This window comes from Coffea arabica, chromosome 6e (assembly GCF_036785885.1).
Source record: "Coffea arabica cultivar ET-39 chromosome 6e, Coffea Arabica ET-39 HiFi, whole genome shotgun sequence".
Lineage (NCBI taxonomy): Eukaryota > Viridiplantae > Streptophyta > Magnoliopsida > Gentianales > Rubiaceae > Coffea > Coffea arabica.
Genome location: NC_092321.1, coordinates 11,538,625 through 11,560,874, shown reverse-complemented (window position 1 = coordinate 11,560,874; position 22,250 = coordinate 11,538,625). Strand labels below are relative to the sequence as shown.

Sequence of the window (22,250 nt, the reverse complement as noted above, 5' to 3'; positions counted from 1 at the left end):
ATACATATAGTTATTAATAATCGGGTCAAATCGAACTCTATATTTTATATTTTAAGTGCTATAAAATTACATGTATGTCTCCTATATTTTTATTATTTAGTAGGGCAAGTGTTTATTTTATCTATTTTAAAAATGAATTTTTTAAATTTTTGTTTATGCTTAAATAGATTCACATTCGAGTTCGACTACGTTCGAACTTATATTCAAGCTTGAGACTAAATTTTAGAATAAAAGCTTGTCGAATTTGAACTTCGAACCTAGCTAAATTGAGTCGAGATCAATTCGACAAGGCCAAAACTCAAGTTCAGCTAGGCTCATTTACAGCCCATTCATCAGTAAGGCAAGGTAGGTTCCATGTTGATCTGACAAGCAACCACAGGAGGATGCGCAATGAAGGTGCATCGCACAAACGGAAATGCAGAATTTATCACAATCTTCAGGAATCCGCATATAATTCCAGGCTTTCTAGTCCTTTCCTAACGCACGTGCTGCTTACAGCAATCAAGAAATAACTCACTAGAGTCTCCCATTTCCCATGTACTCCCAGTGTCAAAAGCACACGACAATTAATTCCCCAAGATTTGATTGATCCGGTCCCGATGTTATTCGTTGCTTCTCTTCTGTCAAAAGCAGCCGTATAGCCGTAAAATATCTCACAAGAAAAATGATTAATCTCACATGCGGACTGTATATACAAGTGATGATTATCTCACAAATTTTTAAATTGGTTTTGCAAAATGATCGTTATGTTGGTTTGTCTGGATAGGGTATTATTTGAAACATTATTTGAAATAATTACTGTAGCACTTTTTGTGATGTGATGTATGTGAGATAAAAAGGTAATTGGAAAGATAAAAAGCTGTATTGAAAATTGTAATGGTGATGTTAGTAAATATATTTGGCCAAATAATCTACTGTCCAAACAAACCATTGTTTAGAAGAAACATGCTTAAATAGTTAAATTTGACGCTCATAGATAGTTATTTTGATACCATATATTTAGATAGTTAAAGTAAAATCAGTCTCTACAAGAAAAAAAAAACACACACACACACACACAAAATGACAACAAAATATTTACACCAAACCCCTTATCTCGCTCTATATATAATACAGGTATAAATACATGTATATAATACAGGTATAAATATAGGTATGATAATAAGACGTGATTAAGAATTGATCTCACTTCTTCTTCCTCTTTAACTTTTCAATCCTCCCTCAATCTAATTTACTAGTAATTTCAGGCCCTATCATCTCATGAAATTCTCGCAATTTTCACTAGATTTAACCATCAACATTTGTTTACAAAAACCTTCCATCAGGTATATTTCGACTGAAGCAAGCAGATTGCCTGAAGAAACTTCAAAGGGAATTCAAAAAAAAAAAGTAGTACTAGTACATGAAAGTGTCCAGAGCAGCCACGTTTCAAAACGGGCCAAGTTCTCAGGATTGAAGACTCTGCATCTGTATGCAAAAGTACTCACACAGCCCTCCATGGCCATGTGCCCCAACACCTTACCCCCTCATCCATCCGACCAAACCCACGAACACAATAAGACCAAAGCAGATTCCTCCGAAATGAAAAGAAGAGCGAGAGAGAGGAGATTACGTACTTTGCATGTAATGTAAGAGGAGCTCAATAAAGAAATGAAAGAAAAGAAAAAGATAAAGGGTGCAATAAGCATAGAAAAAAGGAATGCCAATTGTATACAACTTGTAATTTTGTCTTCTGCACCGCAAAGTTAAGAACGGCTGCGTGAGGAAGATGATATTGATAGAAGATACCTCTTGCTAAAAAAAAAAGCACTTGTCTTACAACATAATAATAGTAAAAGGGAAACCAAGGCGGGGCCGATTGCGTTTCAGTTTTCACGCACTAATTTTGCCAAATGTGTCCGGAAAGTGATAAAATCTCAATTAAATCGTCCAAGGCAAGAAAGTACCAGCTTTTATCATCATGTTTTGTTTATATAAAGGCCGAGTTAGCGTTTAAATTATGCACGGACGAGTTCTCTATTTTTTTTTTTTTTAATTTTCATTCTTTAAACAAAGGGATAATTTCACAAACCTCCCCTGAGGTTTATAATAATTTCACTCAATTCCCCTCAAGTTTTACAAATTACACTTACCTCCCTTATCACAATAAAATGAGTACAATGACCTTCACTTAATAAATAATTCACAATATAATGAAATGAGATTAAATAAAGAAAAAGAAACATAATCTTTCGACTATCTTGTTTACAAGTTACAATTAACGACGATTCTCTCTCACTTACTGTCACTTCGTTCTCATCCATCAACCCCTTCATCCTATGACTCGCTCTCAAATTACCACCAACCAACCATTGTCTATAATTGCAACCAATCACACCACAAGTGATCCTCCTCAAACTCTACTAGATATTTCTATTCCTCCTTTCTTCTCTTTAGAATTGCCAAATCACAAGTTTAGTTGAGGGATTAGATTTGATGGTTCAAGTAAAATTCGATTTCATGGTCAAACTAAAAAGAGATGAAGAGACACACAATAATAATGGAACAAATAATGCAATCATTGCCCAAAAGAGGAAGATGGATTGAAATTGATAAATTTGCTAATTTATCTATCATCCATCCAAAAAATTTTTATGATGTTAATAAGTACATTTATATATTTTTATGCTTGACAATTGTTGGTTGTGGTTTCGTTATGGAGATGAAGTTTTTTCTCTATATTAAGACGTTAACATGTTTGGAGATTTGATAGTATGTTAGATTATTTTGTTTTGAGAAGATGTGGGCATTGGGTTTGAAGTTTGGGTTGTGATTAGTTGTAAATAAAATTTTAGTTTTTTTGGCAAAATGAATTTCTTGAAGATCTCTATAGTCATAATTATGTATTTCCTTCTCTTAAACTTGATTAATCCCATCCATTCCTATGATAATGGAATTGCTTGGGTTTAGAATTTGGAATTAGACTATTTGCTAGACTAGTTTGTTAGTATAGTGGGTTTTGTTGAAATATAGAAGAAAACAATTGGCAAAATAATTTTTATTTTATTTTTGTACAAAAAGGGTAGTTTAGGATTTTTGAGACAAAAATAGCCTTTTGGACCTATATTGTTATATAAATAGTAAAAGCAAGGGAGGTAGGCGTAATTTAATAAACTTGAGGGGAGGTCTCTGCAATTGTCAGAACCTTAGGGGAGGTTTCTGAAATTATCCCTTAAACAAATTAGAAATTTACATCTGAATTGCTTTCATTGTCCACGATTGACGTACACTACAGTTGTCTACTCTTTTTCTTTTTCCTTTTTGAATCCATCCCTACCAAAGAATTAAAAAGTTTCCAGTCTACAAATTAAAAAATAGAAGGAAACTACATATTCTCTATTACCTTATAATTCGTCCATTCCAAATTAGTTACGTTCTAAATCAATTTCATCCATTCTCCAATTCAAAATTTTAAGGAAACCATATATTCTTTTTCCCTTTTCCCTAGTTCAAACCCTACATATATTATGATTGCTAACTTACTTCAAGTGTCGACTGCATATTAAAGTTCTAAATCATATATTTTTTGGTTGAACTCTATGTTGGCATTGAAATTTTTAATAAAAAATTTGCACCAATAATATTTAGAACAATTTATGTCTCGGTTAAAACGAATTGGATAGTTGATTGCTCCAAAGTTTTTTTTTTTTTTTTTTTTTTTTAAAATGAGTTGGAATGCAGGAAGGAAAGGGGAGCAGTGCAATGGATCTAATTATATAAACATTGTTTTTAATTGCCGAGTATATTCCATCAAAATCACTAGTTTATCATTCATAGTCTAAATAAACTACTGCAAAACTGTGTAGAAGTTTTTGCTAATAGATTTTGGAATTCAAAGGATCATTCATACTATTAATCTGCTTGTAGATAGCTGTTCTCTGAAATCATTTTTGAATTTCAAAGAAGTGTCTCAAGTAGCTTGTGAATTTTGAAGGAGCGTTTTTTCTTCTCCACCATGGTTTTACTCTCTTAGTACGGGAGTTTTTGCTAATTGTCTTTCTGAAGGACCGATCGGGAATGTTTGGATACAAAATTTATCCCAAATAATATTTCGCTTGCATCATAAACACATTTTCCAACCCACCTTTTTATATTCCCAATCACTTTTTTATCTCACATACATCACATCATAAAAAGTGCTACAGTAATTATTCCAAATAATATTTCAAATAATACCCTATCCAAACAAACAATAATTTCACAGATTGTGCCCCTCCATGCACAATAATTTCGAACCTTTCTTAGCTATTACACAGATTGTTAAGCCCGTTTTGGTTTTGGAAAACTGGTAAAGAAGAGAAAAGGAAGCTTAAGAAAGAAAGAAGGAAGGAAAGAAGGAAAAGTAAGTGATATTCACACTCCTAAATAACTTCTCACCCCTCTTTGAAAATGGTATTTTATTCAATGTGCGGATTGAGATGTGAATATCACTCCCCTACAAGAAATTGATATTGGAATAAAAAGTTCGAAGTTAGAAAAAAGAATTTTATTCTTAATTTTTCTAAAACTTTCATAGTTCGATCCAAAGTCAATGGAGAAAAATCATGTGAGGCAGGTATGATGGCAAGTCTAAGTCAATATGGGCTGGTGAGTGGTGACCCAAAGACTGGCATGGCCCAATGCACTTAAAAGTACCATTTCCCACTTTCTCATCTGTTACGCCATTAATCACTAATCCTGGCGCTTATTCAGTCAAAATTGTAAATATTGGCATTTTCACATGCGGACTTGATATTTGAGCATTTGAAAAAATGATCTATCTAACAGATGCCCATTAAACATTAGTTAAAATATATTTCAGGTATTATATTTTAAAAAATATAAGATTAATTAAAAAAATAAATAAATACAAGAGAGGGTATGTAAGATTAAATAGGGAAAGTATATAAATGCAAGAGCAAATTAATTTTAGATGTGGTGGACACTCGTTAGAAAAACCCTTGAGAAAAATATTGGATGATGACTATTCCAAAATTCTAATTAGCTATTGATGTATTGGTACTATGGTATTAAGGAAAAACTAACATAACAAGTGACTGGAAATTATTTAAAGAAACTCGAATTAGTTGTGTTTTCAATTAGCACATTAAAAGTTCAACTTAAAAGGTACAGCCCAAAATCAAAGGGGAAAAGGATAAAAATTACACTGAAATGATCACCCCTGAGTTTCTAAGTTCTAACAACTACAATGGCTTGTATTCACTTTTTAGGATTGTACAGAGCAATAAGAGGGCAATGAAGTACTAAATAATAAAATGACACAATGAAATTTACCCTTTTAAAATGAGAATTTGATTGAATCGTCTCCGTTGCTTTCCCCCTCATTTCCTTCTACATTAGCTCAAGAACTTTGACGAAGTTAATGAGAGAGATCTTTCTTTTACTTCTTTTAATGAGAGAGATACTTCAATTATATTTTCTTTAACAAATGCCATTCATTAATATACACAACTTAATGTATTAGAAAACACGATTAAATCTTTCATTCAGCCTTATCTCATTTAGCAAATCCATAATGGTTCCATTCCCTAGTAGCTAACATGTGGAGATTGTCTCAATAATGACAAATCTCATGGAAGTTAGTATAGATCTCACCAAAATAAAGTCGAGGGAAAGGGCGAAAGACTCCACTCTTGGGGTCAACCTGCCATTGCCAGCACTTTCCTTTTCCTTGACAATCTTTCACAAATTCTGCCGGGTCCCAGGCGTGAATGCGACTGAACAACAAGGTGCCAAAGAAACCCCCGGGCTAGATCACGCGGTCTGTGGGTGTTTCCGGCACTCGCAGGTCGTGGGGTCGAACCTCACTTAACGCCCGGGTGCGATTGGGGTGGTGCTGTACTCCAGGCGCAGGGGATTAGTCAAGCCGCCTTCGGGTCTTGGCCCGAACACCCCTGTGTTGAAAAAAAAAATAAAAAAAAAGGTGCCAAAGAAAACCATTGGACATTGGCAGATCAATTCTTTTGGTCTTTTCTTTTCTTGTAATATAATTCACTGACAAATCAATTTGATTACTTCATTTTTGGTTAGTCTTTCCACAGTCGGTCCATAAATTATTTCGATGATAGTCCCTTAACAATATTATAAAACTTTTAAACACTTTAAAAAAAAATTAACGCATAATTTTAGTCGCCATTCCTGCGTTCATTTTTTATAATGAGATAAAATTGTTCCTTCGTTTCGTTGGCTTAAAATGGTATAAAGTGACATGAGGACCAAAAAAATTATGCATTAACTTGTTTGAGGGGTTACAAATTTCATAATATTGTTAAGAGGTCAAGAACGGATCATAATTATAGTTTAGGGGCCGATTAGACAATTTACTCTTCTTTTATGCTCCTACTTCATTTGAGTAGTACTGGTCAACAATCCTTGACTAATTATATCTGCCTAAGAACTAAATATATATGTGCTAGTCAACAAATATACCTCATTAATGACTGTCAATTACCTTAATTAATCCGTAAAACAACCAAATAACCAACCGACCAAACACACCTCAAGAGGTCCAAAATATTGTCAGACTCGACCCCATTTTTTCTCCGCAATATTTTGGAGCCTACAAAGAACTGAGTCTGACACTTCCAAAATAAATGTCTTTTTTTTTTCCCTTTTTTTGCGTTTTCTTTTGGGTTGAATTGTAATACTAGTTAGTGTTAAGAGGGCCATTTTTTGGGGCCATTTCAGCATCTTCTTCTTCTTTACTTTACTGTTGCGAAACTTCTTTTCAAAGGGAGAGAAGAGTTTTCAGTTTCACACCAAACAAAGATAGAGGGTTTCAGTTTCAGAGCAATAATTGTGGGATGGAGCTGAAAAAAGAAAAGCTTGTGAGGTATTTTCTTAACTTTTAACAATTTTTTGTGTTTCCTTGTTATTCTTTGTTCAGTTATTTGTGGAATCGTTGAACTGGAAATTGAGCTGAAAATGGAAAGTGAACTGAAAAGCTAGAATTTTTTTGGTTATATTCTGGCAGAAAATCTTATTCTGTTAACACTGGAGAATCCAAAGATTGGATTTTGATTCCTCTTACCGAAGAGGGTTGCAATCTTTTTGCTTCTTTGAGTTCAAATATTGCTTGTTCTGGAAATGAATTTTAAAGAAAATGTAAAACCGGTAATTTTGCCTTCAATTGTTTCCAGTTTTGGTTCTGAGAACACTGAAGCTGTAACTGGCAGCATAAGTTTAAGAGGTGTTATATTTAGAGATTTTCTTTTTGGTTGTACATTTACAAGGGAAAGTTCCGATTTTTGTCCGGGATTTTGGCGCAATTATAGAGAAAATTGCTGAAGTTTGTGCTTGTTTGTTGGCTTAGGTTCTATTCTGATGCAAAGCAACAGAAGGGATTTTCATGGAGTGGAAGTACAGAGTCTTCCCGAATAGATAAGTCAACTTCTGGATATAGGTTTTCATCATCTTTGTTGAATAACAATAGCGGAGGTAAAATCCGTGAAAGCTTTAGATTTGGGCGGTCTAAGGCGTTCAGTGAGGACCATGAACCTTTGCGAAAGCGAATACTTGATCCAGGCAGTGACATTGTGCTAACATGGAATAGAATTTTCATTGTTTCTTGCCTGGTGGCATTGTTCGTTGATCCATTGTATTTTTACTTGCCTAGCATAGAAGAAAAGCAGAAAATATTGTGCGTGAAGACGGATTTGAATCTGCGAATTGTTGTAACCTTTTTCCGAACGATTGCTGATTTGTTCTACCTTTTACATGTAATTATTAAGTTTAGGACAGCTTATGTAGCACCAAGTTCAAGGGTTTTTGGTAGGGGTGAGCTTGTCATGGATCCCAAGAAGATTGCACAAAGATATATAAGATCAGACTTCTTCATTGATCTTGTTGCGACACTTCCTCTCCCACAGGTACTTCTTGTTACAACATGGACTTTCAACTCTAAGCATATCTAAATAGCCTAATTCATAACATTTTGTCTCATAAATCGTTGCATATTCAGCTTTAGTTTGGTTTATGATTTCAGACCCCGCTGTCTAGGATTAACATACATACATCTTTAGTTTCGTTTATAATTTCTCATTTTTCATTGGTTTGGTTGTTTTAGTATTCTTTAAAATTTTTCACAAGGAAAATAATTCACACATCCTCCCATGTAAATCAGCTTTCAAAAGCATCTCGTGAAGTTGTTTTCCAATCTTGCTCTTTACAAATTGGTTGATTGAGACAAAACCTGAAACCCTTCATAGAAAAACTAGAAAAACTTTGTTTGTAGCGAATTTCACTTTCTTCTCAACCTTGGGAGCAGCTATTTCTGAGACAGAGGTGAGAAACTACTGTGCCTCTGGCGAGAGATCCACCAATCCTGTTGCCACTGGCCCAATGATCCTTGTTAACAGTATTGGTTCTCTCTTCAGTCTTTCCCAGAACCCCATGCTTTCCTATCTCTTCCACTGAAGAAAGCTTTGTCAAATATCTCCCACTTTTTAATTTAAAAGTAGTCGAGGAGGTGGAGGTGGTGGTTTTAGGAATCAAAAGAGTGGTGTATATTTGAGATTCAAGTAGAGAAGAAGGGGACTCAGTGGGGTCGAGGAGTAGCAAGAGAAGGAAATGCAGAAGATAATTCTCAGAGTATTAGTTCGTGGAGGAATATTTTAAAAATAAACCAAACATCAAAAAATAATTAAAAAAATTTACTGGAAAATGACTTTGGCTTAAAAATTTTTCAAATGGAAAACAATTTCAATTAAACCAAATGGACCCTAAGGGATTGTTATCATTTGATTTATTTCACCTCTTTGGGTTTGAAAAATCAATTCTTTCTAATGTTCTCACTTTTGCATTTAGATTTTTTATTTTTTCATTGGCCAAAAAACCTAAAAATCGAAATCTGCCCAAGAAAAGCTTAAGTTGATCTACTTTCATTGGATAATTTTACCATTCCAAGCTTATTCAAACTACAAAAATATCGAGGGTAATATTAAAATTCATATTTAATGTCTAACTTTTTATGACTTCTTTTTGATATAAGAAGTATAACTGTTAAATTCAATCTTATACAAAAAACATATGAAGTAGAAGACATTTACTTATACAACTTGAAATATTATGATTTTGAGCATCTAACGACACTTTCAGTCATTTTATATCAACAATCAGTTTTTACAGCTTCTTTACAACGGTCACACAATCATCCTTTAATCTGCTCTTTCTTTTTGCAAATTCTCAGTAATCAGCTTTTGCAAAATCTACTACAAATGAGAACAGGGCCTAAGTGTGTGAGGCTCTGCTTGGCGTCAAAAGGGCTCAGTTAGTATAGATTGTCTGCATTGTCCTTGTTCATGGGTTAAAATCAGTTTCATGGAAGTTACTGGGCCATGTCGGATTACTTGTTTAATCAAATTAGTAAATTGCCAAATAATATTTTTTGAAGCATGTTCTTCCTTAGAGTATAACAGTTGAGTGTAAACAACATAGTTGTGAATGCTCTGCAATTTTTCTCCATGGGTGCACATTGCTTAGCTGCTCCTGTTATTAGAAGATTGTGCAAATACTTTACCTGTAATAAGAGGGAAGTATGTAAACTCCTTTTTGTCATCTATCTGCATTTGTCCATCTCCCACTAGCATGCTAAAGTATGAGAAGACAATTTCATCATGCAAGAAAGAAAATGATTAATTAATTATTGGGAAATCAATTCTTTCATGTGGGATGTATTTTCAGCCACTTTAACTGATGTTAACTACCAGAAGAATAAAGTTGCACCTAATTAATGCATCTCTACAGACATTTTGTGGGTCTAATTCAAAGCATCATTTTTTGAGTTTGGTCAAGAGGAGGGTAAGACATTTTGTTTTTGCAAATTTTGTTTCACTGGATGAAAAAATGAGAAAATGGAAAGAGCGTTCCTGTAAAAAGGACCAGATGGAAAGAGAAAGTACGAAGTAATTGATTGGAAAATTGTCATAACACCTTCTAGGGTGGTGTTCTGATTGACATCAATACCTTCTAGAAGCCCTTGTGAGGAAGAATGTATAGCTGTTGGTGTCATTACGGGAGACATGGAACTCACTGGAGGGGAACTATAGAATGGCTTACAAATGTGGTTTTAAGCCGGATAAGCTGGATGAGGTGGAATAGAGTGATTAGGGATGAGAAGAATTTGTGTCGAATAGTAAATTTAATAGGACAGCTGCACTTAAATTTTTATTTTATTTTTTTTTTAAGCTTCCTGGTTGAATACGGCATGTAAGACCAGAATTCCCTTTAACACCAAATAGCTAGCACTTGAGAATATATGTTGGGACCAGAATTCCCTTTGTATAGTACATAGTTGCTTCTGAATGGGTGGATGTCAATCTTGAACGATGGTATTGTGGTCTATAGTGTCCTAATATTAAAGCTAGAGCACCCTGAAAGTGTCCAGCTAATATGCTTGTACCTGGGTCGGCACCTCCATCTTTTTTATTTCTTTTTGTATAAGATCTTTTAGTCATGAAAGGGTTTAGAGCAATTTGAAAGAAATCTTAAACACCGGCCTCCATTTTTTATAACTTTCTAGTCTTGGGGAAAAGCTGGCATCAAGTTGATTCCTCTTAATAAACTATCATGATAAATTGGCGCAAGTAACTTGATACCTGGTATTACTTTCTTGTGAGCTGTTGTCTCTTTCGTGAGCTGGTTGTCTCGTTCATCTCTCTCTCTCTCTCTGTGTTTGTCTCCTCTCTCTCAGTCTCAAGTATTAAGTGAAACAATAAATGAAACACTTCTGATTTACAATCATGTTGCAGATTGTCATTTGGTTCATTATACCAGCAACAAGAAGTCAGCAAGCTAATCACAAGAACAATGCCCTTACTTTGATTGTCCTATTCCAGTATATACCAAGGCTATATCTTATTTTCCCATTAAGTTCACAAATTATTAAAGCAACTGGATTAGTCACAAAAACTGCTTGGGCTGGAGCTGCATACAATTTACTACTCTACATGTTGGCCAGCCATGTACGTTACTCTGACTCATGCTTTTTTGTGTTAATATGTTTACATTTTTTTTCTTTTTTCCCCTAAAGTTTTGAGTTTTGATTATTTCGCCCTGTTTATGACTTAAACTTGTTCTCTTAGGTCCTAGGGGCAGCATGGTATGTACTATCCGTTGATAGATACACGTCTTGCTGGAAATCAAAATGCAGAAAGGAAAATAGTCCAGTTAAATGTTTGCTTGGTTATCTGGATTGTGATGCTCCTGAATCCAATGATTTTATCACTTGGGCAAGTAACACAAGTGTGTTCAGCAGTTGTGATCCTAATGGACATACTGATTTCAAGTATGGAATATTTGAAAAAGCAGTAGATAAAAATGTTGTCTCCTCAAGTTTTGTTGAGAAGTATTTCTACTGTTTGTGGTGGGGCTTGCAGAACTTAAGGTATGCTACCTCTAGTGTTAAAAAAAAAAAATGGAAAAGCACCTCTATTCTTTTACCTTTTGAGATAGTTTACATCAAATGTCCCTGTGAAAAAATTTCTCAGTTTTTTGTGGTTGCTTGAATTGAGCTTTAGCCTTTAGGCTTTATGATTAATCTAAAGTTAAACCATACACCATAGTTGTTGGAAACGCAAAACTGATTCGAAGTTTGACCTTTTGCCAAGGGCTAAAGCACATAGCCCCATATGGAGGTCACCATGTCATACTGAAACACACATAGCGCATATTAAGTTAATGTTTCTCTGTCCTCTGTTCTTCCTTCTTCTTCATCATAATTTTTTTTTTTGGATATTATGTTTGAGTTATGCTATTATAACATGCATAAGCATCCGGCCTTGTAAGGGTATGGTAACAGCAGAAGATGCTGATTATAGAAACTTTCAGTATGAGCAATGAATATCAGAATAAACAAAGTTTAAAGACAATTTAGATGTTGATTGAACATTCGATGCTTTTTAAACAAGTGTAACAACACATATCATGTAAATATACCAGCATACAAATTCCAGGAAAAAGTACTCAAGTCATATTTCAGAAAATAATTCCTGTTTTGGGGTTTGGCAGTCTTGTTTGTTTCAATGGCCAAAATAGTTGATGCCGCATAATGTTTGGGTAGGAAAATATGCAGGACTGAATTATTAATCTTTTCATCAAATCTGACACGGCTATAAAAAAGAACCAGATACTGAGATCATGGAAATTTCAGATTGGCGCACCATATACACATGCTACATGTGCTTTCTGCTTGTGATACCTGTTGCCATACTTATTGGGGAAAATGTTAACAGCTCTATTTTCTCCTCATTTTCAGTTCTTATGGCCAAAACTTGTCGACAAGTACGTTTATTGGGGAGACATTATTTGCCATACTTATTGCCATTTTGGGTCTGGTTTTATTTGCACATCTTATTGGGAACATGCAGGTATAAAAAACGCTTACCTTTGACTGCTTTTCATTTGATGTTTGCTGACTTTGATTATCTGATCCTCTGATGAATTATCTTGATCTTTTTAGAAAAATTATTTTTATGCACCTGCTGCATCAAGTTGTCAAATGCAGCTTTAGATGATGTCTGAAATAGTTGGCAGAATGTTGTTTTTTTTTTTTTTAGTGTAAGCGGGAGGAGTCGAACCCGAGACCTCTTGCTTACACTCCCTCCCCCCGTACCACCCAACCCAACCCTCCCCCCCTGTTTTATTGTTTTGTTTATTATTTGTTTCTTGCTTTTTAAAGCAAGCTTTGTCTTTTTGGCATCTCCAACTTTTAGGTACAACTATCTTATCATGTTAAACGCTGTTCTCTCATTTTACTTAACACACTAAAGTTTACCTTGACATGCGAGATGGTGATCCTTCAGACATGAATTTTTGAGGACATAGCCTAATATTTTCTTAAATAATCGTATAAAATCTTAAATTATTGTATAAAATGGTTTTGGTTCTTGGTTTGGTTACACTTGTATGGATGCTGATTCTTGAACTTTGGAAACACAGTCAAAGTCTTGATGTTTGACAAGGTGTTCTGCATAATTCTTGTGATTGGAATTTGGTGTATGTACTGGTAGGCTTTTACTTTAGTTTCTGATGTTTTGAAACATACAGAAGGCTGTGCATTAGATGTTTTCTGGCTGAGCTGGTTCGCGTAGAATTGGCATCTATAGCTCGAGCATAAGTCTTAGTCTAGATAGACTAATAGGATAATACACTTGGAAGAGATCCTAATATCTGATAACTAGTCCAGAAAATCAACTCAATGCTGGTTAATATCGATGGTAAATGAACAAATAACTAGCAACCGGAATTCCTGCTTTTCATTATTTCTATCTATTTTGTGTTGGAAAGTAAATTGAATAATTGATCTTTCTTCATGCAGACATATCTGCAGTCGTTGACAGTACGTCTTGAGGAATGGAGACTCAAGCGAAGAGACACTGAAGAGTGGATGAGACATCGTCAACTCCCTGAAGATCTTAGACAGCGTGTCAGACGATTTGTTCAATATAAGTGGGTTGCAACTCGAGGAGTAGATGAAGAAGCTACACTGCGTGGCTTACCTGCTGATCTTCGTCGTGACATCCAGCGCCACCTCTGCTTGGACCTTGTTCGGCGTGTAAGGTTCCTTCGAAAACTTAATTTGTTAAACTATAAAAGGTGTGGGATTAAGCCATTATATAGGAAGAAACTATGTGCTCCATAATTTGCTACTGCAGTCCAGTTGAAAAGCATTTAGATTTAGAGATGAGTTAAAAGCAGCCTTAGAGAAGAGATAAAATGTTTTAAAGAGTTAGTTTGCATAATCCTCAATCACTAGTTTCCCGTCAAGTTTATGTCTTTTATCATCTCATGATTAACTTCTAAACTGTAAAATAATTAAGCCATTCATGGTTGGTTAGTACAAATATGCCTGTCCAGGACAGGTCACGTCCCCTAATCCTTCCATTCATGTCATAGGGCATTCTTTGTGTTCGTTTAAATTATCCATGTCAAATACTTCTGCTCCAGCTAATCTACCCTTTTCTCTGTGTTTTTCCTTGTATTGTATATTAGGTCCCATTCTTTTCCCAGATGGATGATCAGTTGCTTGATGCAATATGTGAACGTCTAGTCTCCTCCTTGAGCACCGAGGGTACTTACATTGTACGGGAGGGTGACCCTGTGACAGAGATGCTCTTCATTATCAGAGGGCGACTTGAGAGTTCAACTACAAATGGGGGACGGACTGGTTTTTTCAATACCATTTCATTGGGGCCTGGAGATTTTTGTGGGGAGGAGCTACTTGCTTGGGCTTTACTTCCTAAGTCAACTATCAACTTGCCCTCTTCAACTAGGACAGTTAGAGCACTTATCGAAGTAGAGGCCTTTGCATTGCGAGCTGAAGATCTCAAGTTTGTTGCTAATCAGTTTAGACGACTTCATAGCAAGAAGTTACAGCATACATTCCGGTTCTACTCTCACCACTGGAGAAGATGGGCTGCCTGCTTCATACAGGCTGCTTGGAGACGACATAAGAGGAGGATGATGGCAAAAGATCTTCTTGCAATGGAATCCTTTGCTCTAGATGGAAGGACAGAAGATGAAAATGAGCACGAAGAGGAACAAGGTGATTCGGCCGCCAATTCAAACTCCAATCCAGCAAAATCACACCTTGGAGTTACAATATTAGCCTCAAGATTTGCTGCAAGCACAAGGAGAGGAGCTCAGAAGCTTAAAGGTGGAGGATTGCCTAAATTACAGAAACCCGAAGAACCTGACTTTTCGGCTGAGCTTGAAGATTAGCGTGTCATCAGCTGTTAGATATTTATGCCAGCAAGAGTTTATGCCGAAGGCAGACACATACAGATGTTTGCATAAGATGGAAATATCCCAGTTTGAGGTCCATAATCTGGTTTCCACCACCCTGGTGCATAAGGACGTTTAAGTATAGTGCTTCAATGTGATCGTTGGCTTTGTTGCTCAAACTGATGTAAAAATCTCATTAGAATATTTTGGTGCAAAATGGAGGAATACTGAGCTGCCATCGGTCTTGTAACTGCATGCCTGACATTGGTTTTTGCGTCTGGCAAGAAGTGTAGACTTAACATGTATGCATTGTATGAAATTTAAGTGATAAGTGATAATAGTTTACATAATAGACTTTAGCATATGATCATGCGGTGCTGTGTTACCTTCCCACAAAATCACTAGTAACGCTGAACAGCCCTGGAGAATTATGCATCTGGAGTTTCCAAAAACGCTAGTAACATTTTCAATTATAGAAAACTTGATATCTCCAGAAAAGTGTCATTTGTTGTATATTTCACAGCTTAGTCTTCACTAATTTTAGCTAGACATTAGTTTTTTTTTTTTTTTTTTTTAGCTAGACATTAGTTGAAGTAATCAAATTACTCCCCAACTTTGCACGCTGCTTCCCACAAGACTTTTTTCCCCACAAGTAACGAGTAGCTTTGGTTTTATGATCATAAATTACCAGGTGTCATTTGCTCTCGAATGAGAGCGGTAATTCTGTTCACAGGTCTTCAATCTCTATACTCTCTTAAAATCCAATAGAACTTTAGAAATCAAATTTTCTGTAATGTTGATGTGGCAACTATACGCCAATACTACGTACTATTTTACATGTTCAAGGGCTTCTCTTCTCGTCAAGCACAATAATGAAGATCCATGGGAAAAAGCTTTAAAGGAAAATTTATCCATCGGCCGAGCAAGAATATACATAGACACAACGAATGAACTCTTCAGTTGAAACTCTAATTACTGTAACTGTATTCTGACTTTTAAGATGCAAATATCTGCAGCATTTACCAGCTGTGCTCTGACTGTTCTCTTATAATCAGTACTTGCCAATGTCATAGATCTCAATGTCCCTATACTTTTGCGAGATTATTTCTGCTTGAACTTTTCTTGCAGTGTCTGTAGCACAACCAACAAGGATGAGAACTGACGTTCCTGCAAATCCTCGAAAGGCAGTCAGATTTGTTGTTTGTTCAATCACAGCAGGACCGGCGGCTAAAATTGCCAAAAATCCTGAACCAAGAACTGATATCCGGCTGAGGACCTGAGAATTTGATGGTAAGGGACAAATTTACATCAATTAGTTTTTTTCTGACTCAATAGAGATGCTATCAAAACCTTGTGCAAGACAGAGACACAACATACTATAATTTGTGTGCAGGAATCACAAAATCGACAATGACCTCAGCAATAGGATAACTTAACCCATATTATGTTCACTGATGGGGTAAATCTGCCACCTTTGAATCACCAGAGGTACAAGTTATCGGGAAAGAGTTGTACTATGAAAATTTAATTTTCATTTTCTGGTGTCTTACAGTAATCTGTACTTTATGCTTATACATATGGCCAGATAAAAATGCTGGCAAATTTTGAGATCATTCTTGGTTGTCTGCCAACCAACTAAGCTTTCAGCTAGAACAACGCATAGTACTGTTTTACCCTCCTTTTCCATCATTGTTCATTATATTTATGCAAAAATCTAAACATCATTAAGAATTTCTGAGAAAACCTTTTAGTTTCCCTCAAGCAGTATCAAATTTGGTTTACAAGAACACAAAAATAATTCTCATTAGATATGCTTAAACTTATCTCTATATTAAACATGCTTGAAGGATGTACAAGAAGTGTTGGTTATGGTGATCTTCAAAGGATGTAAAAATGAATACTAACCAAATTAGCAAAAAATAATTCGACCATTCAACTGGATAAAGCACTTTTTCAGGTTTCTTAGTTTTCAATTGACTAATCACTTAGAAAGTTTGCACAACTGTTTACACGACAAGAGACTATGAAATTTCTCAGCAACTCCTTTCTTAACTCAGCACTACATGTTAGTAAATGACAAGGTCAGAATTCTGCTAGAACATGATACTACTATTTGAATAATCAAATATACAGTTAATAGAAGAGATTTAACTAACGATGAAAAGTTGCATGTGGTTATAGCTTACCGTTTTTATAAATGCTGCAGTACTTTTACCCGGACGGACAAGTGGGATTGAAGCTCCTTGTCGCTTCAACTGTTCACTAACATCATCTGGGTCTAACTGTAGGAAAGTGTAATAGTAGTTGAAGAAGGCAATCAGAAGAATGTTTGTTGGGAGATAGAAAGAACCTAAAAGAAAAAGGTTCAGTCAGTCACCCACAAGCTGAATGATATATTAACAGAAACAGAAACCAACTTGTTCCAGATGCTGATTATCAACAAATTTCTTTTCTTTGTTTCTTCTTTTGTGACATGCTAGTCTGTATTTATCTTTTCCCTTGCCTTTGCTCTCAAGTCCACTAAAACAAGATTATGAATATTAGAATAATGAGAAAATCACCAAAGCATTCACTTTAAATCTTAATCATCAAACTCATTTAGCAACTCCTCCATACACTTATTATATGCCTTCAAGTTAGCACTTTATTAAGCTAATATCTGTACCACACTGAAACTTTTCTTCTCTCTTCCCTTTGCCTAATTTGCTCCAAAGCACCTTCTTTCCCTTCCTTGTCACAAGAAGAATCTCTATACAATCAAAACTAACTATTACCAAACTATAACAAAATATTCATTTTGTAACTTTTCAGGAGTAAAGTTTTATAGGCAAGATACACGTAAAATCAAACCAAAAACTTGATAAGCAGTTAAAAATGTGGTGAACTAACTCTGCATTTGCATGGCTAACTTAGATTACGCATCTTACCCCCAGGATTCAAGGATAATGCAGCCTTTTTCAGCACTTCTAAACCAGTGAAGCGAGCCAGTGTAGCAGGAAGAGCTAGTGAAGATGTAGAGAAGATAATTGGCATCACTCCAGAACTATTGACCTGGTTCAGAAGTACAATAAATGTGATGCAGGTTCATAATGTATAACACAAAAAGAACTTTGTAGTCTAAATTGCATACATAAAAACAACGCAAGAACAAACAAAGTTAAAAGGGCAAGACAATATACCATTGACTGGAAGAGCAAACCATTACATGTTATCTACAGTTTATAGACCTAATCATAAGTATGTGTATACCCAAACAACCAAGGAGGTGAAGCATCAGAGCAAATTTGGAAGTGTTATACAACACTGAAGCGTTACCAAGAATACAGCGCGGGAAAATTTGTTTGTATCCTTTTAAGATGGGGGTCTATAAACTACCATGGCTTATTTCTTAGGTTGATTAAGAGGGGAAAAAATAAAGAGCAGATCGAACTTCCATTCATGTCAAGGCTGGCCTTAGGTTGAATGAAGAAGTTGTCAAATCCCTTCAACAGCACATCTACTTTGCTGGAATACAAACCTCAGAAGGCTTTGTTTCCATGCAGAGCTTAACTTTTCTGTGTGTAATAACTTCAAGAGAATCATCTCTTTCTTTAAATGAAAGGCTTATTTAGAAAAGCTAAAAGGGTGTTTGAATATCATTACCAATTTGTTAATCGTACAACAGGCTTACAGTTTGAGTTGGTATAACCATCACATTCACAATTACTAGGAAGAAACATGCAAAAGAAAGATACAAACCTTAAAGGGCAAATATGCAGATTTTTGAAGTCCACCAGTTTGGCTAGTATATCTGGACGCGTAATTAATTGGAATTTTTCTCTCAGCTTCCTGAGATTTTGTTTGGGAAACCGTTATAACTCATTGCTTTATCAACTCAATCACATAAGCAAACACACAAAAAACTGCTAAATAATTCCTAAAAGTAAGCACTTACTTGAACATACACTATGCCGAGGACCAGAAGGAAGAAGGAAATGATGATGGCAACAAGACCAACATAGTTACCATCCTGATATGCTTGTGCAACTGTCCTTCCAAATGATGCTGGCAGGTAAGAGATGATATTTGTGAAGATTAAAAGAGATGTGCCATTTCCAAGTTTTAAGTCAGTGATCCGTTCTCCAATGTACGTTGTAAAAACGGAGCCAAGAGTCAACAATATAACAGAAGAGAGAACCCATTGAGTGCTGAAGTCATTGACATAAGGGCGAAGGAATAGGACTTGTCCAACTGCCTGCAATAGACATGTGCCAGAAATTTTAATTGTATTACATCAGTAAAGATACATGCGGAACAAATCACGCCTTTGGTACATATGTTACCTGTACTATGGCAAATCCAACTGAAGCGTAACGAGTGTACTGTTGAATTTTCTTTCTTCCTGCTTCACCTTCTCTTTTTTGAAGTTCTTGTAACTTAGGGTATATCTGAGTTAGAAGCTGAAAAACAATCTGCGCATTGATAAATGGCACAATTCCAAGAGAGCAGATTCCAAGTCGACCAATGCCACCTCCAGAAAACGAATCCAAAGTGCTCAAGAAGCTGTTTTGGTCCAAGTTGCCAACAAAAGCCTCCTGGTTTACTCCACCGAGAGGAATATAAATTCCTAGACGTGACAGGGCCAAAAATCCTAAGAGTTTGAGAAATTTTCCTGGCAATGGGCCTTTGAAGAAATCTCCAAAGTCGATGCGAGTGTCTTCAATTGCAGCTGGCAATGTTAAAGAACCCTAATCATAGGCAAAGAGCTGCAGGTGTGATTTAAATATTGCATGCCAGATTTATAAACTATGAACAAACCTGCCACCCCTTTTGGCGAAGCTCTATCCTTCCTGGTACCTGAAGAACTCTCAAATGTTTGAGAAAGGAAGCCCAAAACATTATCCCAAGCAGCATACAGCTCTGATAATCTGTCTGAACTAATGCCCAAAGGGTCAAATGAGGAAATCTCGCAGCTGGGTTTACAAAAATATACCATCAGCATGAGCAAATCATATCAACACATAGCCAATTCACAGAGAAAAATCACTCATAGAAGAAGAATAGCCCAATATATTAACACTTCCAGCCCCAAGGAGAAACTTTCTCAAATTATTAACCCAATCAGGGATAGGATTTCTAAGGACAAAACTGAAAGCAACAAAATGTCAAAAACAGAGCACAAAGACAATGTTCTGAGCAAAATAGCGCCATCTTTGTGGCACATTACAAGTAATGATCAGATGTTCGTCGAAAGAGAGGTCATCTAAGATAATCAACTATCAGAATGACCAAACTGCCAGGCAACACCAAGTTAATCAAGATTATTAACAGTTAATCAGAAAAGAAAGTAATAGTCTAAGATAGACATGTATACAAACCATCTACCCAACAATGGAGGACATTCTAATTTCCCATGCAAATTCTCATATGTCCATCAACGGGACATTTTACACTAAATGCCATGATCATTGATCATGGGCTTTTAATTTCCCACTGATTAATTCTACTAAGGAGACTCCTTCCCAAGGAAGAATACTTTATAAACACCAGATGACAAAAACTTCCCAAAATCCAGCCAAGATCTCCACAAGTTAACTACCATCGTCTTCAAGAGATGACATTCAAGACTTGAGTCATTAGGGCATTGTAGTTCAGTTTCTTACAAAATCTCTGATTCTTTTCGGCTTTTTATATATTTTGCATCATTCTACCTAATTTAATTATCAACTTTCAAGCTCCATTAAGCATTTCCACCAGAAAGGTCAACAGTGCTACAATTCCACTATACTGGTAGTCATTCTGCTACTATACTTGCTAACAAAAATGTAAATTTTCAATCCACTAATCATCCGCCACTACCAGTAGAATGGCTTGCTTGAAACAATGCAGCCGTTTATACACATACAAATAAGATTGTCAGTTGTAAAATCCCTGAGCACAATCTGCAACCCTCAAACCATAACATGTATACTACTGGTGAATTTGTGAGGTCTTTGTAGAATAGCTGAAATTGCTGTATAGAACAACCTTGCTATAACAAAAAAAAGCTTGCTTTACGATATCAAAAATTCTTATATGCATGATTATAGCGGTCTCTCATAACTGGCAATAAGCAAAATATAATATCTGTAATTTTCCAGGAAGAAATTTTACTTTGGATTTGACATTGTTGAAGTCGTAATGGGTAATTTATTGTCACAGTGTGTACTAAGGTATAGGCAAATTTGAAGTTCAGAGTAATGACATTTTAGCAAACTTGATTTTCAGCTGAAATTGCAGGCAAAGCCAAGAATTTGATGGAACAACATAAGTGGAGGATAATCAAGAGAACCCATTTGCAGGAAAGCTAAACAAGAAAAAACTCAAAAATTTGTAAAGACAAAAGAGAAAAAAAAAAAAAGGGGGTACCTCGACGATGACGATTTGGTAGGAGCGCCGGGTTTCGTTGGAACTGTAAGAGCAGCTCTACATACTGAAATGGAGCTGTTTTTCTTCTGATCCTTGGTCCTATAACAATCGTAACAATAGGAATTGGGTTTTGAGAAGTTTTGCTTGGAGAATCCGAATGGAATGAGAGTTCTGTTGAAGCTAAGCGAAGAAACTTCTCTGACCGTAATCAACATTATCCCTTCCCTCTTGCAAACTAGGGACCAGTCTCTGCTGCGCCTTTCACTTGCAGTTGCAGATCCCAGGAATCACTACCCCCTTCTTCACACAATTAAGTTCATGATCCAATTATTCAGCCCAAGCACATCAGACACAGATAGTGACTGAATTTAGGACCCAATAGAAAGTAGGAGGCCCATAGGTCCCTCCTTTTATAGAAATATGGATCAGTTGATCCACATTTCAGGGTTAGGAGCCGATGAGCACAAAACATTTGAAAGGATACCCATCTCATCCTTGGCCCATGGTTAGTACCCACTGCACAGGGAAAAGTATAAATATCAAATTAATCCTAACTATCACAATTCTAGATTTTGACTAATCTGTTCTAGAATCGGACCATGATATCTTGGAGCTCTCTAGTGATTTTTTTTTTTTTTCTCTTGTCTTGCTAGGTAACATTAACATATATGGAGAGAAATAGTAGGAGTACAAATGAGTTTTGTAGGAGGCCCCTATGCCCTCATACGGGTAGACATACATTTTAAGGGCTTATAGTTTGGCCCATGTAAATAATCACGCAACAAAATACAATCCGAGTAGGCCATTCTGATGCTGAATCTCAAAAATGGAGAGTAGAACTCAATCTAATGGATAATAGGCAGAACAACACCACTCTAATTGGGGGTGTTGCTTATTCAAACCTTTCCTGACAGAACATGGAATTTTTTTTTGTTGCACATTCAAGATCCAACTTGAACAAGTACCATCTCTCTGGCCCAACAAGAAACCAACCAAAGCATTTTCTTGTAATCCCAGCTGCAGCAGCTAGCTGGAGTTGACTTTCTTGGACTGTAAAGATGTCTTGTTAGTGTATTATCATCAATTCAACTCTGGAGCTTGCT

The 22,250-nt window shown here is 35.9% G+C and overlaps 2 protein-coding genes across 4 annotated transcripts; one reads left to right on the top strand and one right to left on the bottom strand.

Moving 5' to 3' along the window:
- Window positions 1-6,528: 6,528 nt before the first annotated feature.
- Window positions 6,529-15,110, top strand: LOC113697246 (cyclic nucleotide-gated ion channel 17-like). The gene is made up of 7 exons (XM_027216788.2): window positions 6,529-6,871; window positions 7,352-7,907; window positions 10,788-11,000; window positions 11,121-11,422; window positions 12,293-12,404; window positions 13,355-13,591; window positions 14,029-15,110. Exons 1-7 carry the CDS (start codon window positions 6,843-6,845, stop codon window positions 14,755-14,757), a joined length of 2,178 nt encoding a protein of 725 aa, XP_027072589.2. The 5' UTR covers window positions 6,529-6,842; the 3' UTR covers window positions 14,758-15,110.
- A 382-nt stretch (window positions 15,111-15,492) lies between these two features.
- LOC113697248 (preprotein translocase subunit SECY, chloroplastic-like) lies at window positions 15,493-21,443 on the bottom strand. 3 transcript variants are annotated; one of them, XR_011816925.1, is made up of 9 exons: window positions 21,148-21,443; window positions 19,558-19,712; window positions 19,083-19,468; window positions 18,695-18,994; window positions 18,499-18,588; window positions 17,688-17,811; window positions 17,377-17,509; window positions 17,178-17,280; window positions 17,003-17,042 (listed from the first exon to the last, which is right to left on the bottom strand). XR_011816925.1 is itself a non-coding variant. In XM_027216789.2 (8 exons), the coding sequence occupies exons 1-8, from the start codon at window positions 21,360-21,362 to the stop codon at window positions 15,812-15,814; spliced, it is 1,659 nt and encodes a 552-aa protein (XP_027072590.2). In that variant the 5' UTR covers window positions 21,363-21,441; the 3' UTR covers window positions 15,493-15,811. The 3 variants fall into 3 exon arrangements, 1 of the variants encoding a protein (XP_027072590.2); XR_011816924.1 differs by having other exon boundaries at window positions 17,426-17,509; XM_027216789.2 differs by lacking the exons at window positions 17,178-17,280; window positions 17,377-17,509 and adding an exon at window positions 15,493-16,036 and having other exon boundaries at window positions 16,947-17,110; window positions 21,148-21,441.
- Window positions 21,444-22,250: the final 807 nt, after the last annotated feature.